At 37.1% G+C, this 20371-nt stretch overlaps 1 protein-coding gene across 1 annotated transcript in view; it reads right to left on the bottom strand.

Annotated features, from left to right (window-relative positions):
• Positions 1-20371, bottom strand: part of LOC107733123 (Usher syndrome 2A (autosomal recessive, mild)) — a 209374-nt gene that overhangs the window by 73190 nt on the left and 115813 nt on the right. Inside the window, 6 exon segments of the mRNA XM_016544622.1 lie at positions 37-200; positions 853-975; positions 1635-1963; positions 5172-5800; positions 15628-15770; positions 17449-17596. Of these exon segments, the coding sequence (XP_016400108.1) occupies positions 37-200; positions 853-975; positions 1635-1963; positions 5172-5800; positions 15628-15770; positions 17449-17596 (1536 nt within the window).

The raw sequence follows: 20371 nt of genomic DNA, 5'->3' as shown, positions 1-20371 counted from the left end.
CAGGATGAGTTTAATATAGAGATTCTTGACTCTTACTGGGGGTGGACCAGTTGACCAGGATCGCTGTATGATTGAGAACTTGGACAGATATGCTGGTGGGGGTGAGGGGTTGCCCAGCCAGTGTGACCCCTGTGGCAACCTCCCCTGAAGCGTAGCCAACATCATTGTGAACCAGAAGTTTGTATTCGTACCATGTGTACCTGTAACACATTTAAAAACATTATGCACAAGGACATTTTCTGGAGCCACAATCATAGAATCTTATAATATATAAATATATAATTATTTATATAATTACATGTACATATTAAATAATTTATACTGTATGCATAGAAAATTATTTTATATTTTAAAAATACTTTTAATTTATTCATATAAATTTAAAAAAAGTCTAAACATATAATCAAAAAATAGGAAAAATACTTAAATACATTTGATTATGATAACTATTCTAAATATATCCACTGAAAAGTGTGTTTATAAGAAAGAGGCTGTATAATACTAACAGAAGCTGTGATAATACTGCATTAAATGTCAAGTATTTAAATATGCTGCTTAAAGTCAAGCTCAAAGTTAATCTTTTACAAGGACTGAAAACATTTAAATGAAGTCAGGCATGAATCTAAATGACAGAACCTGTGATACATGAGAAACATTTGGGGGTTTTATGTTGGAGTTTTACAGCGTACACACAAGGAGTGCCAGAGAAAGATTAGCCGAAAACAATTTAATTCTATGGAATATTTGCTCAAAGTATCTTTGAACAGCATTAAAAAGATGGCATCGGTGCACAAAAAACAGTTTTGTACACACAAGCAAAGTTTGCATTAAAGCTAATTTCAGTAATCTCACCTGCTAAGGCCTTTATCTTCATGAAACAATTTGGTTCCTGCGTAAACATTGTACCACAGATTCAAATCTTCGGGGGGACGGGAGGCCAGGGGCTGCTGGGTTTTCCGTCTCAACAGCTCAAATCTGAGGGCAGCGGAAACAGCCAGATAATCAGAGCCTGCTCCACTCCCACAATCCTCCTGCCATTTCACCCGCACCGCTGTTTCGCTGGGTTTGTGCTTTTGTCTTTTCTCTCTCTCTTTCTTTCTCCCTCAACAGTAATGCTAATTTTGGCTGTAATCAGGAGAGCTCAGCTTAATGTGCGCTTTATAAGCCTAGTTAAACAAACAGAGCAGCAGCGGGAAAAGTAGTCATGAATTGTAATCATCCGCCGTGAACAGACCTTTATTTACTACCTAATCAGCTCAAAAACAGACTAAAATATACAGTGAGAAAGAACAAGAACTTTTACGTTGTGCCTCCCTCTTTACAACCTAGGGAGACCACAACCTTGCTGTTCTCATACAAAATGGCAGAGTTATGGATTATTCCCAAGAGATTTTAGAAATTCCTTTACCATATGAATGACAATTTTGGTTACAATTGATTTTACTTTGAAGAATGTAAACATCCATTTTATCATCCATTTTACAACCATATCTATATATACTCAAATATAGTAGTACTACTACTACTAATTATTGCACATAAATAAATAACAAGTAATGAATTCAATAAGTAACACTACTTAAATGTGTCAAGGAACTAAGATGTAGTACATCGATTGAACATTCATTGGTTACCTTATGTTGGGCCCATTCGGCCTTGATGGGAGTTGCCATGAAACAGCCAGGAAAGATTCACTGATGGCTACTACTGACAGGGATGGCAGACCTTCTGGGATTGTGGGTAATGTAGTAACCAGCGTTGGAGAGCTCTCAGTGCAGCCTCCGACATGGCCTCCACCTCCTGAGCAGGCGAGGACGGTGATGCTGTAGTTGGTGTAGGGCAGCAGGTTGGTAACAGTACGGTTGAGCATGGACGTATTGGTGTGTGAGATGCGTGGATCAGGCATGCGGATCTCGTACCGCTCAACTTCTCCACTGGGTATGAGTGGAGCGGACCATGTAACCTGCAGTAAAACACAGGACACATTTGAACCTGTTCGTATCACTGAAGAATTTGATATCAGAGTCTAACAGTGTTCTTGTAGTCATGTAGTTATAAACTAAAATGGTTTCACAAGTGTGTCTAAGGTGACAGAGAAGGGCCAGAGTCCAGCGCAATATCACAACACATCATCTCAGGCTTTTAGATCGATGAGTTTGTGGAACCGACGTCATGTGATGAATCGAAGGCACCCTGACTTTGACCCAAGACAGAATATTCCTTTCATTACATTTAAAAGAGGCCTCAGCCCCTGGAGATCATAATGAAATCCTAATGGAATTGCATAGGAAACGCTGCTCGTTGCTGCTACATACTGCCTCTGGATCAAGGGAGGCGTCAGCATTTGGCGGACACATTAAACATATTGCGCATGTCTGATAAAAGTAATTTAGTGTTATTAAAAATAATTCATTTTATCAAATTTTTTTATGTATTGTTATGCTTATTAGGAGTATCACGCCTGTTAGCTTAGCAACATATGCTAACTTTGTTGAACTCCACAGCCCATTGAGTCTCCCGTGCAAATCAGCTCCATGATGGTGGTCCATGTTGCCTTAGAAGGCAGCTGCCTATGTAGGAACAGCAGTAGGCAGCATGGCATCTCACTGAAATGAAATCATCAACACTTGCTAACAAAGAGTTTGCCGTGAGCATCACAGAGACTGCTAGCATCTCAACAGGAATTTAATATAGCGTATGCTAATGTGAACAGTTGTTTTTTTTGGCTTTTACATGTAGAAGCGTTCTCATCCAGTTACATACAAATGCAGCAGTTAACAAATTAATGAAATAATAATGGTATTACAATACACTAAACCGGGGGTAAGGGGAAAATGAATAATTCAAGCAAGTTTATGCAAATGCCGCCTTTGTTTGAAGTGGTAAGCATTTCTGTCCATGTTTCTTGGCACTAGCACATAACAAAGAGAGAAAGAGAGGGGGTGCACAGGTGTATTTACACACTGCAGGATCTAAGCTGCAAAGCTTGTTTGGTTACATTAACGCCCCTTAAATCCAACCTGTAAACCAGCCAAAAGACTGCAAGCTACCTACCCCTCTTGAGTATCGTGTCTGTTGAATTACAGGGATGTCTAATGCAGTTTGCCTTGAAACACTCAAATCTACTTTGTCAAAGTGTTAATAAGGTCTGGCATGCTTTGTGTATCTTACAGACACAAAATAAAGAAGTACAATCTTTAAGGTGTTAGCTAGATGACCAAGGGCACATTCATGAGGGGCTCCCACAATACTCTGACAGTCTTAATTGGCTGTTCCTTAATGATCAGCTCTGAAATGACCTGGAAACCATGCGTATCAATGTTCTCATAGCATGAGGGTGTCACTGGAAAAATGATGGATGCTCTGGGTGTGGCATTAATGGGAAGAAATACAGTAGCTTCTTACTAACAATCACAACAAAGACCTCATTTGCACCTCATTGGTGAAAAGGCGGCATAAGGCACTACAGCCTGCTGACAGGAGGGTGGGACAGGATTGAGCGACACCCAAACACATTCATTTAAACCTGAAAAGCGTTCTTTACTTTAAGCAGCACAGAAATCAAAGTTAATTCAAAAGGTTAAAAATTAGAATCTTTTTTTAATTACCTACAGTACATATACACTACTGTTCAACAGTTGGACTACTGTCCAAATCTGCTTTTATCAAAAACACAGTAAAAACAGTAATATTGTGAAATATTATTACAATTTGTCTACTGTTTTCTATTATTGTATTAATATATTTAAAAATATGACTTATTCCTGCAATTGCAACGCTGAATTTTCAGCAGCCATTACTCCAGTCTTCAGCATCACATGATCCTTCAGAAATCATTCCAATATGCTGATTTGATGCTCAAGAAACATTTCTTATTATCAATGTTGAAAACAGTAAAAACTGAGATACATTTTTCTTTTTAAGATTATTTGATAAAAAGAAAGTTCAAATATCAGCATTTATTTGAAATAATTTATTTTGAACATTATAAATGTCTTTACTGTCACTTTTGATCAATTGAATGTGTCCTTTTAACCTTGTTATTGGACCTCAATGATAAACAATAATCAATATTATTTTGTAAAATATGTTTTTTTTTTTTGTAAATTGTTTCTCTAGCCTAAAGTACTGTATATGTCACTCTAATGTTCCTGGTTCACTTCGAATTGGGCATAATTAAAAAATTGCTACAGAGTCAGTTGTGAGTTCAATTCTGTGACTGATTCAAACTACTATAACTTAACTAAGTTTGTGATCATTTTGTGAATATTTTTTATTGACAAATTAAAAATAACCATTTCAAAAGAGTTATTTTAAATGATGTCACACATTTTTATTTTTTGCAAACATTTTACTCCTTTAACCCTTAAATGCATACCTTGGGTCTTTAGGGACTCCGGGATGTCATTCACTAACCTCCCTCCTTCATTTTTTAAAGTTGAATCAAGCTTCTTAGTATTCCTCAATATATTGACTATAAACAATATAACAAGAAAAATAATAAAATATAAAAGAATGTCTGTTTTCTGATTAATTTTTTGTAAAAAGCGTGTAGGGTCGCTAGCGACCCGAGGTATGTAATAGTGTATGTAAAAGTATATTTTTCTGGTGCAACAATAATTAAATATCTGATGACTCAATAAGCGCAATTCACCTTTATTCCTCAAGGTGGCACACTGTTTGATAGACAATGATGACGTGATGTTTCACTCATAATTACTGCAGGCATAAAACAAAAGAATATCATCAAAAATTGGCTTGGATGGCTCTACTACAGAGCAATTACTGTAGGCAATGAAATATAAGTGTCACTGTCATTTGATGGTGGATGTGATGAATAAGCTGCCAGTGATCAAAGTATTGATTTTGAAGTCATTGAAAACAATAGTTTTGAGAATATGGTTGAGATCGCGAATATGAGCCAGATGCTGAATGTACTGGGGAAGTGCGATCTGACGATGACAGTGATGCTAAAATCATCTGATCAAATTGAACCCTTCTAAGTTTCAAAAGTCAAAAGTCAGTTTGTTATTAAAATATCACGAGAGTTTTATGCTATTGCAGCAGTTAGAGATCCATCCTTGTTGGATATATAGGAATATGTAATAATGATTGGCGAAACATCCATGCATTTAAGGGTTAAGTAACACGCAAACTGACTTTCCATGTACCTGTACTGACTCTGGTCCCAAAACCAGCACACGAGGCGACTGCAGTCCTGCAGGTCTTGATGGTCTAGTGGTCACTTTCTCCCACTCACTGCTATTGGATCCACCCAGCCTTGTGTGCGCCACAATGCGGTACTCATAATTGGTCCAGGGGCTGAGTGTAGCAGAGCTGTCTAGGTAAGTGAGTGTCTGGTTGGGCTGCAGTGTGGCCACAGTAGAAATCTGTTGTGTGGCAGTGACTCTCCTCTCAATAGTGTAGCCGTCCAGTTCACCGTTGGCATGACGTGGTGGGGCCCAGGACAAGAGCACTGATGTGGGGGTGTCCGAGTAAAGCTGCGGGGCTGGGACGTCCTCTGGGGGGGCTGGAGGGGTGCGTATGGTGTGGGACTGAGAGGAAAGAGTGCAGCCGGCTGCTGTGCAGGCCTCCACCTCTATGGTATACTGCTGATAGGGTGCAAGTTGAGAAAGAGTGCGGCTGGTGCTGTTTCCTGGCACACAGACACTTAACTGGTGGTTTTGGTAGATGTTATAATGGGTGATGATGCCGTTGGGCTGGGACGGAGGAGACCAGGAGACAGAAGCACTTCTGGGTTGGATGTCAGAGAGTACAGGAGGGTCAACAGATCCAGGCCCTGAAGAAAGATAATTAATATTAAATAATTAACAATTAATGTACAATAATTAAAATGATTAAATTAGTTGTGAAACAATCATTATTTTTGCAGTTGTTGCTACTAGATGTGCATAAAACAAACACACACACACACACACACTCGAAGGATGTAGTTTAGTAAATAAGATAAAAATTATTATAATAAATGTTCTTATTATATTGTAAAGTAATAGAATCTTTATTCATGGATAAAACTGCTAAAAAAAAAAACATTAAATGGTATAAAATAATAATTATAATGGAATATTAATCACCGAAATTATGCTTATGGATTTATTATTGTATAAATTATTATTTTTTTCAACAATAATCAATACGTCTATAAAATCCATAAATATAACAAATATTTTAAAATGTAAAAATATTGTTAATAATATTATTATTATTGAATGCAATTAATATATAATATAATATAATATAATAATTTTGAATGCATTACATTTACCAATAAACTCCATCTCCATTTACCCATCTATCCATTCATTTATCCATCAATGCGTATATCTATATCTTAATATTGCAATTGATTTAAGGCTTTAAATGATTTGAACCCAAGGACCGATGAGCCTGGTCAATCTCCATGATCTAGAGAGACGCAGCTCCTCTCTGTCAGCACAGCATTGAGACTGACAGCACAAGGACACCGTCTGATTGGAGCAGCCTGATTCTCTGGATTAAAATGTAGAGCAGGCAGTGTGCAAATAAGCTCATTTGCCAAAGAGGACGGAGTCAGCCACTGCATATCGCAAGCAAATATGAAATTATATTTATGGATTTATTCGTTGGGGTGTTGTGGTTAAGGGATATCAGCGATGTGCGAGGTGAATCTCTCTGAAGGGTCTGTAGTGAATTGGAGGAAATCACTTAAATTTCCAGCCCAGTCATTTTCTCTGAGTGGTTACAACAATAGCTGCCATGGCAACACTAACATCAAGAAATCCTACATGGATCTTCAGGACCGGACAGCTCGGGTCATTTTCATAATTACACATACACATATACCAAAAACACATGCCAGCATCCCCATGCACTGCTTCCCTCTCTCATGTCTGATGGCTTGTGTCAGTATCTCCTTGGATATGACTGGTATAAAACAGTAAGAAGTTTTGAACTTAATTTCAATTGAACAGAATATTAAGTGATGTGTACAGGAACCTTCACACCACATGCTTTACACAGTGCTTGAAAAATTTTTCTAAACTCCCAACCCTGATGGGAAAATAGAAATGTTGTCATCATTTACTCACCTACATGTTCTAAACCTTTGTAACATACTAAGGAACACAGAATATATTTTCAAGAATGTTTGGGTCTAAACAACATTGGATACCACTGACTTTCATTGTATACAAAAAATCAAAATCAAAATCAAAACATCATCTTTTGTGCTGATGCATACTTAGCGTCATGACAATGGCAAATGCAGCATTTCATTTAAACACAGCCGAGGCCTAAAACCTAAGATTACCTGAACACCTTCTTTTGCTGCTTTGCAAGCACTGGCATTTCCTCCAGGAAATGCAAATTGAGAAAATACTGTTTTGATGATTTGTCTTTATTTGCTATGTGGAGCACTGCTATTGGGTTTCAGAATAATGCTGATCCAAAATGTCACATTGGTTTATTGCACTTTTTGTGCTCATTCTGTTAGGCCCGATATATGGATGCAGATTTACATTACAGTAATTTCCCATACCATTTTTCTGACAGAACTGTTAGGAAACTCCAGAAAAAAACTGAAGAATGATAAGTAAAAGAGCTTCAACATTTGGTAAAATGAAAGCAGTTAGAGGAATATATGAGATGTGGTAATTGAAGTGAAGTTTTGTTGCGTTTTAAGCGTCTCCTGTCTGCTCTGTAGCCTGGGCTGTCTGATTGATATTTCGACCCTATGAAAGCTCATTTGAAGGTAATGTTTTCCTCCTCCATTTACATCCCACGGTAGCACGGTAATGGCGTACCGGCAAGGGCGTGTGGATCAAGGTGACTGGCTCTCTCTCTGCCGTGCTGGGCTGCTGATGTCTCCCCACAGATGGCCCACTTTCCACCTCCCATCACCATCACCTCCCAACTGACTCACTATGTATAGAGCAGACATAACCGGCTACATGTATGCTTTCTCTCCCTAAAGCTCAGCGGCCACCACAACAAGTATCAAGATAATGACTTTAAAAAAATTATAATGAACAAAAGGGACACGACAGAGAAGAAGCAAACAGATGCAGCAAATTCACTACACAGTTGCACCACTTTTGAATGTTATTTATGCATAAAACCCTGCATCTTATTCACTAAGCACCCACAATCCACTTAACCAGATGCTAAACACACTAAAACAGCTCTGCAATGTAAATTAGACTCATTTTTGTACACTTTCATTTAAAAGTTTGGGGTCAGAAAGATTTTTTTTTTTGTTTTAAAGAAATTATTACTTGTATTGAGCAAGTGACAGCAAAGACATTTATAATGTTACAAAAGATTTCTATTTCAAATACATGCTATTTTTTAAAAACTTTCTAATCATCAAAGAATGCTGGAAAAAATACATCATGTTTCCACAACAATATTAAGCAGCACAACTGTTCTAAACATTAATAATAATAATAATAATGTTTTTGAGCACCAAATCAAAATATTAGAATGATTTCTGAAGTATCATGTGAAGACTAGAGTAAATGACTACTGAATATTCAGTTATTCAGAAATATAAAATAAGATTCAAACAGAAAAAATTTAAATTCTAATAATATTTCACAATATTACTGTTTTACTGTATTTTTAAACAAATAAATGCAGTCCTGGTAAGTGTAAGAATCTTCTTTAAAAAAATGTTACAAAATTCTAAAATCGATCCCAAATTTTGAATGGTAGTGAATATTTTCTATTCATCATGTCAAGCAGATATTTATCAAATGAATGAAATGGTGGAGAACAGTATAATATACTGTACATCCAGATGTTCAAGCTTTCAGCATTTTAAGAGCAGATTCAAGTGTCTGGAATGAAGTGGAGTGATGAAGGAGTGATAAAGTATGCCAGATTGTGAAGTCTGCTGCATCTTCCATAGCAAAACATTCAGAACTGACCTGCTTGCACCATGAAAATTGTGTTCAGAACAGATTCTGTTCCATTAACTGATCTGCATAATTTGTACACTAAAACAACACATTCAGTAGGTGCAAATTAACAGCCCTATGAGCCGGGGCTTGGTTATAAACCCAAGTGTGTTCAATATGTAGTACAAGTAAATGCACTACATTATCTAAATAAACTGACCTTTTTTAAATAGATCAGCTTTATCATAATAACTCTGATTACGGAATGACGTCAAAAATAAAGAGGTTTAATTCTCATTAGTCATCCCTAACATTAACTCAAGCTTCATCCATTTTCACTTCACACAGCCGGCTGCTGCTTATGATTCCAGCCCAGTTTTCTCCATTCATCTAGTAGCTGTTATTTTTGGGGGGAATTTTTTACTGTGTCTGCGAATGGGCCCTGCCGATTTCGCTCCGTCTCCCTCCTGATAAATAAACAATGCACAGATTTGACCTTTGGGTTAACAGGTTTTTATGCTTGCTCCACTCAGCACACTAACTGATTCAATTACCACAAAGGTTCAGGAGCGTCCATGAATACTGAAAAAGCTCACGGCTGCCGCCACTGCAAAACGCCTGCATAGGTGCTCTCCGGCAAATCCAATGTGGCTCTCAGGAGAAATTCCTTAATTGTAAATAATTTTACCACATGAGACAATCAAGTCACCTTGAACGCGAACCACCCCTCCTTACTTCATCCCCGGCCAGCCTCCCATCCTCGGCTCAGCCGCCTGGTCTTTCGGTCTGCAGAGGCAAAGTGTTATTTAAGCTTTACTGGTCTGCGTTAAATTCTGCAATTTGAAGGGCTGTTAAGTTTTTCAATTGAAATTTCATTTAAGATGCAGGTGCTTTTGATTTTATTGATGCTTTACTGCTCTCAGGGTACAAGCAAGAACACAGTGCAATAACAGCAGTCGGCCTCAATCAGGCATTGGCAACAGCTGTAATCTCAGGACATTTGGAATACTTAGAGGCCTTTCCTGGGCCACTATAAATCGCTACAGCAGAAGGGAAAACAAGAGCGCGGGCCGCCAAGCCTTAAATCACATTTATAAGGATTTGGTTAGCATAATAATAACACAATCAAGTGACAAGGCAAGGAGGGAGGGACCGGGGAACGTGAAGGAAAGAGAGGATTATTTTTAGCATTGTAGAGGTCCTTGTGACAATATGATAGCTTTGAAGGTTAGCGTGGCTGATGTCAACTAGGACGGATGTCGGTATGCTACTTTCAAGAAGCCATTTAGTGTAAAGAAGATTGAAAGGAAAAGGGAAAAAAAAAACTCTTTATGAAAGATTTCTTTTGGTTTTGAACTAATATTTGATGAATTCTACACTATCGTACAGTAACTTATTTCAAGGTGAACTGCACAGCAGTGGTTTTTCTACCCACAACATTTTTATAACTACAAATGGGGTGATAAATAAAGGAATAGTTCAACCAAAAATGAAAATTTGCTTAAAAATACTCACCCTCAGGCCATCAAAGATGTAGATAAGTTTGTTTCCTTATCGGAAACAAATTTGGAGAAATTTACCCAAGCCTTAAATCACATTTATAAGGATTTGGTTAGCATAATAATAACACAATCAAGTGACAAGGCAAGGAGGGAGGGACCGGGGAACGTGAAGGAAAGAGAGGATTATTTTTAGCATTGTAGAGGTCCTTGTGACAATATGATAGCTTTGAAGGTTAGCGTGGCTGATGTCAACTAGGACGGATGTCGGTATGCTACTTTCAAGAAGCCATTTAGTGTAAAGAAGATTGAAAGGAAAAGGGAAAAAAAAAACTCTTTATGAAAGATTTCTTTTGGTTTTGAACTAATATTTGATGAATTCTACACTATCGTACAGTAACTTATTTCAAGGTGAACTGCACAGCAGTGGTTTTTCTACCCACAACATTTTTATAACTACAAATGGGGTGATAAATAAAGGAATAGTTCAACCAAAAATGAAAATTTGCTTAAAAATACTCACCCTCAGGCCATCAAAGATGTAGATAAGTTTGTTTCCTTATCGGAAACAAATTTGGAGAAATTTACCATTACATCACTTGTTTACCAATGGATCCTCTGCAGTGAATGGGTGTCGACAATGTCCAAAGAGGTGACAAAAGCACTGTAATATTTCAAACAACTCTAGTCTATTAATTAATGTCTTGTGGAGCGCAGAGCTGTGTGTTTTTAATAAACAAATCCATCATTAAGGAGTTTTAACTTTAAACCATTGCTTCTGGCCAAAATATAGTCCATAATCCATAAAAACACTTCCTCCAGTGAAAAAGTCTGTCCCCTGTTGTCCTCTCCCACCAAAACATACAACATATTTGTTTAGAACCGTGTTGGACTGTTTTAGTTTGTAAATCTGTGCATATTTCTTTCCTGATTCAGACAAACAATATGATAGCTTTGAAGGTTAGCGTGGCTGATGTCAACTAGGACGGATGTCGGTATGCTACTTTCAAGAAGCCATTTAGTGTAAAGAAGATTGAAAGGAAAAGGGAAAAAAAAAACTCTTTATGAAAGATTTCTTTTGGTTTTGAACTAATATTTGATGAATTCTACACTATCGTACAGTAACTTATTTCAAGGTGAACTGCACAGCAGTGGTTTTTCTACCCACAACATTTTTATAACTACAAATGGGGTGATAAATAAAGGAATAGTTCAACCAAAAATGAAAATTTGCTTAAAAATACTCACCCTCAGGCCATCAAAGATGTAGATAAGTTTGTTTCCTTATCGGAAACAAATTTGGAGAAATTTACCATTACATCACTTGTTTACCAATGGATCCTCTGCAGTGAATGGGTGTCGACAATGTCCAAAGAGGTGACAAAAGCACTGTAATATTTCAAACAACTCTAGTCTATTAATTAATGTCTTGTGGAGCGCAGAGCTGTGTGTTTTTAATAAACAAATCCATCATTAAGGAGTTTTAACTTTAAACCATTGCTTCTGGCCAAAATATAGTCCATAATCCATAAAAACACTTCCTCCAGTGAAAAAGTCTGTCCCCTGTTGTCCTCTCCCACCAAAACATACAACATATTTGTTTAGAACCGTGTTGGACTGTTTTAGTTTGTAAATCTGTGCATATTTCTTTCCTGATTCAGACAAGAGACTTTTTTTCACTGCAGAAAACAATATTATGGCCAAAAGCGACCATGAAGTTAAAAACATCTTAATGATGAATTTGTTCCTTACAACACGCAGCTTTTCACTTCACAAGACATTACCTGATGGACTAGATTGTGTGGATTACTTGTGGATTATTGTGATGTTTTATCAACTCTCATTCGTGCGGCACCCATTCACTACAGAGAATCCACTGGCGAGCAAGTGATGCAATGCTACATTTCTCCAACGCTGTTCCGATGAAGAGACAAACACATCTACAGTATAAGATGGCCTGAGGGTGAGTAAATTTCAAGCAAATGCTAATTTTGGGTAAACTATTCCTTTAATCACAAGATAAAATAATAAAGGTTGGGGCTGATCCTATTTAAATTAACTCAATTCAAGAAATGAGAATAATTTTTTTTTTTTGCATGGTGTCTGTGCACACGTAAACAGTAACATTTACAAAATGAACTTAACAGTGTGTCACTGTTAGTTTCTGCCATAGCTCTATCAGTCTCATGCACTCCCCAAAACTGAAATTTCAAACTTTCCAATTACCTCTAGTTTGAAATTGCTGTCACAAAATATGTCTGAATTTAAAGAAATAGAACAATAACCATGTATATGTACATGTATTTATGAGACACTATTTGTGATTGCTTACATAGCTATGAGCATGTGTGCTCATGCACACAGCCTATAGTGTGTGCTGCTGTGAACATTTCACACAGAGGTGGAGAACTCTCTCTAGAGGGGATTTCTAAATTAGAGATGAAGATGTGCAGACAGACTGGGGCCCTATCAAAGAAGAAAAAGAGCTAAAAAAAAAAAAAAGACACGTTTCTCTCCTCATATTTCCCCTTCCCCATCCTTTCCTCTTCCTTTATCATGCGGCTGGCTACATTATTTTGAAGAATCTCCTCAATTCTTTCCTACTGTTAATTTAGTGTGGCTTTGCCGGGTACTATTTCACGTTGATGGGGCGGCTCATGATATGTGTGAGAGTGTTTATTAGCAGTGTCAGGAGCCACTAAAACTCACGCTTTCCCCATAATCCTGCCGCAGAGAGCCGAATATGCCGCACCGAGGCTCTTCACAGCCCATTTCGGAAAAGAAATAAAGGGCTTTTCTCTTTAACAATAACAATCATTTCTCTCCTTCTTGGTAATGCCCACCTGTTCTCAAAGTCATCACCCCTGCCGCAAAGAAAGAGATGTGTAAATAGAGCTGGAGTGAAGGGCTCATTTCTGCTGCCAGATACACGCTTGTTTGGGATTAAAGTGACTTTTAGAAGAGCTGCTAATATGGTGCATGCTGGGTCATCGCAGTTTTGGCATATCGTAAAGTACATACATGAAAGTACCAGTTTCCTTTTTGCAATGCTCAACAAAATACATTACTAAATACACATCCAGTCACATTTAAAAAAGCACTTATGAATAGAGATGCACCGATTGCAATTTTCTTGGCTGATTCCGATTTTTTGGAAGTGTGACCTGCCGATACCGATTTTTGCCGATTCCGATATTCTTTCTAAGAACTATAATTGACAGCATATACAAACAAAAATCTATGCAAATTTCAATGCCAAAATTATTTACATAATAAAAGAAAATATTAAACATTACAATTCCCCCAATCTGGACTAAGTTACAGATTTTCTCTCACTTAAACAACTCTCAAAATAAAGTGCTCTGTGACTGGAAAGAGGAAGAAATAGTTAACTTAAAATGAGTTCCTGTATGTATTAAAACAGTTGTCCCTTTCCCACTATGTTTATAAACGGACATTTTTCCCCCTAACCTTATTAAATTTGTCATCTTTCACATCAAATTCTTACTTTGTTTCAATTAATTCAGTTAGAATAATAAGAAACTGTAGAGTTGTTACCATTCAAATGAAATTAGTGTAAACAAACTATCTTTCCACTGCTGAGGAAACAGAAGCTGCATCTGAAGTGGCATTAGATGCATTTACACAGACAGTTTGATGAAGCTGAGGTGCCATAAATGCATTTACACTGCAAAATTTCAAATGCATAAATTATTTTATAAGATTCAATTTTCACATATTTTTTTAAAACACAAATAAATGTTGAAAAAATGCGTCGTGAGAAAAGACGTGAGACTGACCGGCTGGTCACCGATCTGGGCCGGTCAAGCGAAAAATCGGCCAATTCCGATCACTGGCCGGTCAATCGGTGCATCTCTACTTATGAATTAAACTGATATGTTCAAACATTCCAGTTTCTCCAGTATCAACAAACAGTGGCCCCCAAAAAGTATTCGCACATAGATATTTATTTTTTTTGCACATTGAAAATATATTTAATAAAAATATGTATTCAAATATTAATAAATACTAATAAATAAATATTTGAAGAAATATTTAAATAAAAGTATTAATAAATATTTGCATACTTTAGAGCATTGGCGACAGACTTATGCTGAATTTCAAACACTTAAATGCCCCAAATTATTTATAGATTTTTATTATTAAAATATTCAATATGAAAATATTTATTTATTATTATTTAATAAAATATCAAATTTTCAGTTCTAATTGAAAACAAAAAGCAAGAAATAGTAAAAAAGTCATTTTCTCACTGATATTACTATCACAATGAAATTTTTAACAAGGTTGAATGAGTTAAGCGAGCACTTAATAAAGTGATATTGTCCTATATCACATAATATCTTTATCAAAAACCTTTTTATTTCAAAACCATGTGTTTAATCTAAGCATAACAATATATAATTAAAAACATCAGAGTTGCTAAAACGAACATAACTAAGCAAAAGCTGTTTTCGTTCAATCCTATTTAAACTACATATTATTCATGGTTCAACAATGCAGCTAATGCAGAGATTCTTAAAGGTATGACAATTTATGACATCCTCTTAGTGAAGAATACAACCTATGAACGGATATGCTAAACATCCATAAAGAATACTAATTACAAGTTGCAAGATAAAATATACTGACACATGGTGCAAAACAAGTAGACCAAAGCAGCAAGACAAGAAACTGAACAAAAAGTCTCAATGAGGCTGTCAATGTTACTCAGCTCACGTAGTTCTGCTCTCAGACAGAGGGAAAACTCTTCCCAAAAGCAGAAGTTGTGAAGCGCTGCAGGGCATTGTGGGGAGGGGGATGTCTCTAAGCATGATAATGAAGAGGTGATGGTCCATAATACAGTGCAATCTGAGTGTATGCAAATACTGGCTCAGTAATTATAATGTATGTGCTAATAGGCTGAAGTATAACTAATTTATAACTTAGCAGAGAGTGTCTGTTATGATCCTTAATATGATTCTATTACAGTAATCAGTCCAAAATGACACCGGCAAGGTCATGTGGAAGAGGCATACCTTTAACTAGCAATCTCTGTCCACTGGCTCTCTCTCTCTCTCTCTCTCTCTCCCTCAACACCTGCTCTTCTCTGTGGGACAAGCCTCACAGAGGAACCGCCTGACATGTGGTTAAACACAACACACTCTTTGTGTGCTTAATGATTTTCTGTTGTGTTTGTGGGCATTGTGTGTGTCAGCTTTGGAACTCACTGTCTTGTGCAGTAAAAAAAGAGACCCATGGGCTGCTGGTTTCTCCATGGTTGTTGGACACCAGCAGTCTGAAGTGATACTCTGTAAAGGGTTCAAGGTCCTTAACCATGTGACTAAATACAGTCGTCTCATCGTCCATTAACCTAAAGATAGAAATAAATGTACATGTGAATTACACAGAACACATTACAGTACACATTACATAGTACAGTAGATGTGTTTACATTTTTAATAACAGCCAATACACTTTATTATGAAGCAAAAAACCAAAGTCCTAATTATGACCAAACCAAGTCCTAATAATGAGAAATAAAGTTGCAATTGTGCAATTAACACTACGGCCCAAAATGTTTTTTTTTTAAAAGAAGTATCTTATGCCAAGGCTGCATTAATCTGATCAAAAATACAGTAAAAACAGTAATAGTGTGAAATATTATTACAATTTAAAATAACTCTAAATCAATTCTAAATCATTCCAATATGCTGATTTGTGCTCAAGAAACATTTCTTATTATTATCAGTGTTGAAAACAGTTGTGCTGCTTTAACATTTTTTTCGGAAGCGTGATACATTGTTACAGGATTCTTTGATGAATAGAAACACAATAATTCAAAAGAACAGTATTGATTTCAAATAGAAATGTTGTAACATTTGAATTTAAAGGGCCCTCTAAAAAATAAATAAAAATAAAACGTTAACACTTTAGTTTAGGTACCAATTTTCACTATTAACTAGTTGCTTATTAGCATGTATATTACTAGCATATTGGCTGTTTATTAGTACTTAAAAATAACATTCTGCATGACCATATTCCACATCCCTTAATCCTACCCAATACCTAAACTTAACAACTTACCTTACAAACTATTAATGAAGTTAATAGTTAGTTAATAGTGAGAATTGGTCCCTAAACTAAAGTGTGTCCAAAAAACATTTTAGCCTGTTTTTGTTGATAAAGACTGCATTTTAAATGTTCATATTAGCTAAAGCTAATTTAGTCAACTCTTAGTAGTACACAAGCTTATAGATTCTGACCTAATAGGGGCTTTAAAATGATTAACATATCTTTTCCGTTAAGTGCTTTGCAAATCAAATCAAAAGTGAGCTTAGGATTGAATGCTCTCATCAACTTCTATGGTTAGAATATGATATTATTCTGGTGAAAATGCAAGTGGATATTTGTATTGAATCAAAATGAAAAATAGATATAATCAAGCTGCATTAAATGGCTTACAATCCTGCTGATTGGAACAAATCTTTGCTGGTTTTTAAACAGCATCAACTTCCACAGAGCCCCACGATCAAATTTACCATGGAGTATAATAAATAAATCACATGAACAATGAAATACATTTCAAAAGAATCCCAGGAAATGAGGGTGATATATAATACATGCGCCTAGTCATTTATTTATTACAACAGAATGAGAATTCCCCTATTTCTGATTAAATTGCAATTTGTTGTCAGGGAGAATGTAATGCATACATATTAGATAAAACATTTGTTTCTTTTCTTTTCCCTTTTCTTTTTACAGAAGCAGATTTTTTCATAAGGACAGCCCTGGTCTAGGCCTACTATTTTATATTCCTGTACATCTGCTCTACAACAGTCTAACCACTACTTTCTTCTCTTTAGATGAAATACTCAGATGTAACCTGTTCCCCAGATTCACTGCCTTTTGTATTTTCAGTACAAAAGAACTATTGTTCACTGATGATTGCATGTTTGCAGTAGTAGTGGTGACCTACATGTGTTTGTAGTGTGAAAAAGTGCATGTGTACACTGTAAAAGGTCTTCATGGCTTTGTTGCTCTGAGCTTACTGGTGAACTTGTGGGGAAGCTGAAGTCCTCATCTGGAGCCGGTAGCGCAGAGGTCCAGGAGCGTTGTGACGGGCTGGAGCAGCCCAGGCCACCTGCAGCGAGGTGGGGGTGGCAGCTGCCAGCCTGGGGGGCATGAGGCCATCTGGAGCTGTATGTGGAGAGGATGCAGAGGTGAAGTGGAGCAGAGAAAAGACCTGCACTGTGCAGCATATGCTAAGGAACATGGGTAGAAACACTGTTGGGGATGGGAGCGTTTTAGGGGTGAGAGACTTTGAAAAAGCCCAGCTTACTGTATATAGTACATCACATGCTGGACAATAAGCACTCACAATGGCACAACCTACTGTATGTCCTGACAGGTTCTTCAGAAGGCGAATTTTTTTTCAAATATTCCTCTTTTGTTTCAAAGATTTAACATTCTGCTGGTGAGGAATCATTTAGCCATCTTTAATATGTGCATATCACAGATTAGAGAGAAAGAGAGAGAGAGGATAGAGAATTCCTCTGTTTTTAAAGAGAGAGTCACGAGACGGGTGGAGAATGTGAATGGCACTTGTCTAATGGTGCGGTCAGCTCTCCGCGCCTCTGATTTAGAAGGACTTCCTGGCCCCTTCTAAGCCTCCTCGCCTCGCTTCTAGCTCAACACACCATCAACCCCGCAGACAATGCTGCGGCTTCTATTTACTGCGACAGTCATCCGCTCTCAACACAATCTCACTGGTCAGGGCTTACTTACACACATACCCTTATGCACACATATTCAAATAATATCTGTGAGTTTCACAATATTAGTACTTTACATCAAGTATTAATATTGAATTGTTCTATATGAAAAATAGTTAGATCACAAAATTGACGGTCAAATATAATATAATATAATACAATATAATATTTAGTTTTAAACGTTTTAAAATAAAATATAGTACAATACAAAAATCATAAAAGTAATAATAAATAATAATAAGTAATAAGTAAGTGCAATGTGGATCTCATGATTTGCTCATTTCTATCAACAATACATTGAGACTATATTACAAAATTGCCTGGAAGCACATGAAAACATATCACCCATCAAGAAAGAAAACATCTTGATTCTGCGTCTTGTCTCAGTGCTTAGTGACGACTCCAGGCAAAAATAATCTATTCTGAGGAGCAATCTAGTCAGCATCGGCTTCAATAATACAGCACTCCAATGCTCCAAGTGAAGTCCTTTCCCTAAGTGAAGTCTCATTCTCAATCAACCCTCCTTCTTGTCCAGCCACAAGAACTCAATAACTGTTGATTACTTAAGTCATTTTGGCCGCGCTGAAATAGAATCACCTCGATAGAATACAAATTAGAATTGAATACGCCTGTGATGGTCGAAGCACTAATAAAAAACAAACAAACAAAACAAAAGGTTATGAGAGTGAGACTGAATTCCTGGTTCCGTGGTCTCTGGTGTACAGATAACAGACTAAATGAGATCAACTCATTGACATTACGGCAAGAAAAAAAGATGTTAATACTTTGATTGATGAGCGATGGAACTGCCAATTATGTCAATAAAGAGTATGGATATGCCAAGCTGTTGTGGGACTTTCAAAGCTTGATGTACCCATGCGTCATTTAGGAGGACATGGTGACAGTCTGATTGAACGGTGAAGGAAGAGACGATGCGGACGTCTGAACCCAACGCTACATAGGCTGGCATGCGGGAACAGGGATGTGGCTCGTGCTCAGCAGGGGTCAGTCTCATCACTCAAGTCAGCGCTCCAAAATTAGTTTTACTGCCAAGCTGCAATTTTCATAATGTCCATGTGGCTTGTATTAGGCAAGAAAAAGCTCGGCAGAGGGACGCTGCTGCTTTGAGAAGAGTGGATAGGGCTTTGCTGGACGGACTCAGGGATAAAAGCCATTTCACTCTTTTCCTCCATCTGCCTTTGCTGCTATGGCTTTTGGGCAGGAATAAACAGCGCAAAGCCCAGCCAACCAGTCATAAACATAATGATGATGATGAGCATATGGACAGGTCTGGACCATGTCCCTACAGATTGCCGCAGCTCAGAGATGCCAATACTACTTCATATATTTTGGACCTGAACACCAACACACACAGCACCGATGGTGTAACACTGACTGAAGAGGTGGGCATATTGTGAATTTATCAAGAGACCACCAACTGCACACAAATATTCGGTAAACGGTGACAAAAATTCATATTTGTTAAGTTCTATCTCATGTAAAGCATACTTCTGTATAAAAAGCTTTCTGTAGATACAGTACCATAGGCCTACAGGATATGTTATAACACAAAGGCCATTTCTGCACTGTCAGGGTTAGAAAGTTTCTTGCTGGCATGGCACAGAACTACTTTACAAAAAAGTAATAGTTCTAATGTTAAAATATAAACAATTAAGTTGATTACTTATTATACTTCAAAAATATTACTTTACACTTTATAATACTGAAGACTGGAGTAATGGCTGCTGAAAATCCAGCTTTGAATCACAGGAATAAACTGCATTTTAAAGGGGACCTATTATGCCCCTTTTTACAATATGTAATATAAGTCTCTGGTGTCCCCAGAATGTGTCTGTGAAGTTTCAGCACAAAATACCCCACAGATCTTTTATTACACCATATCAAATTTTGCCCTCCTTGGGTGTGAGCAAAAACACACTGTTTTCTTGTGCCTTTAAAGGGGTCATATGATGTTGCTAAAAAGAAAATTATTTTGTGTATTTGGTGTAATGAAATGTGTTTATGCGGTTTAAGGTTAAAAAAACACATTATTTTCCACATACTGTACATTATTGTTTCTCCTCTATGCCCCGCCTTTCTGAAATGCGTCATTTTTACAAAGCTCATCGGTCTGAAAAGCAAGGTGTGCTCTGATTGGCCAGCGATCTAGTGCGTTGTGATTGGCCGAATACCTCAAGAG

This window comes from Sinocyclocheilus rhinocerous, unplaced genomic scaffold (assembly GCF_001515625.1).
Source record: "Sinocyclocheilus rhinocerous isolate Xijiao unplaced genomic scaffold, SAMN03320098_v1.1 scaffold8, whole genome shotgun sequence".
Lineage (NCBI taxonomy): Eukaryota > Metazoa > Chordata > Actinopteri > Cypriniformes > Cyprinidae > Sinocyclocheilus > Sinocyclocheilus rhinocerous.
This window is presented reverse-complemented; position numbering and strand designations above follow the sequence as displayed.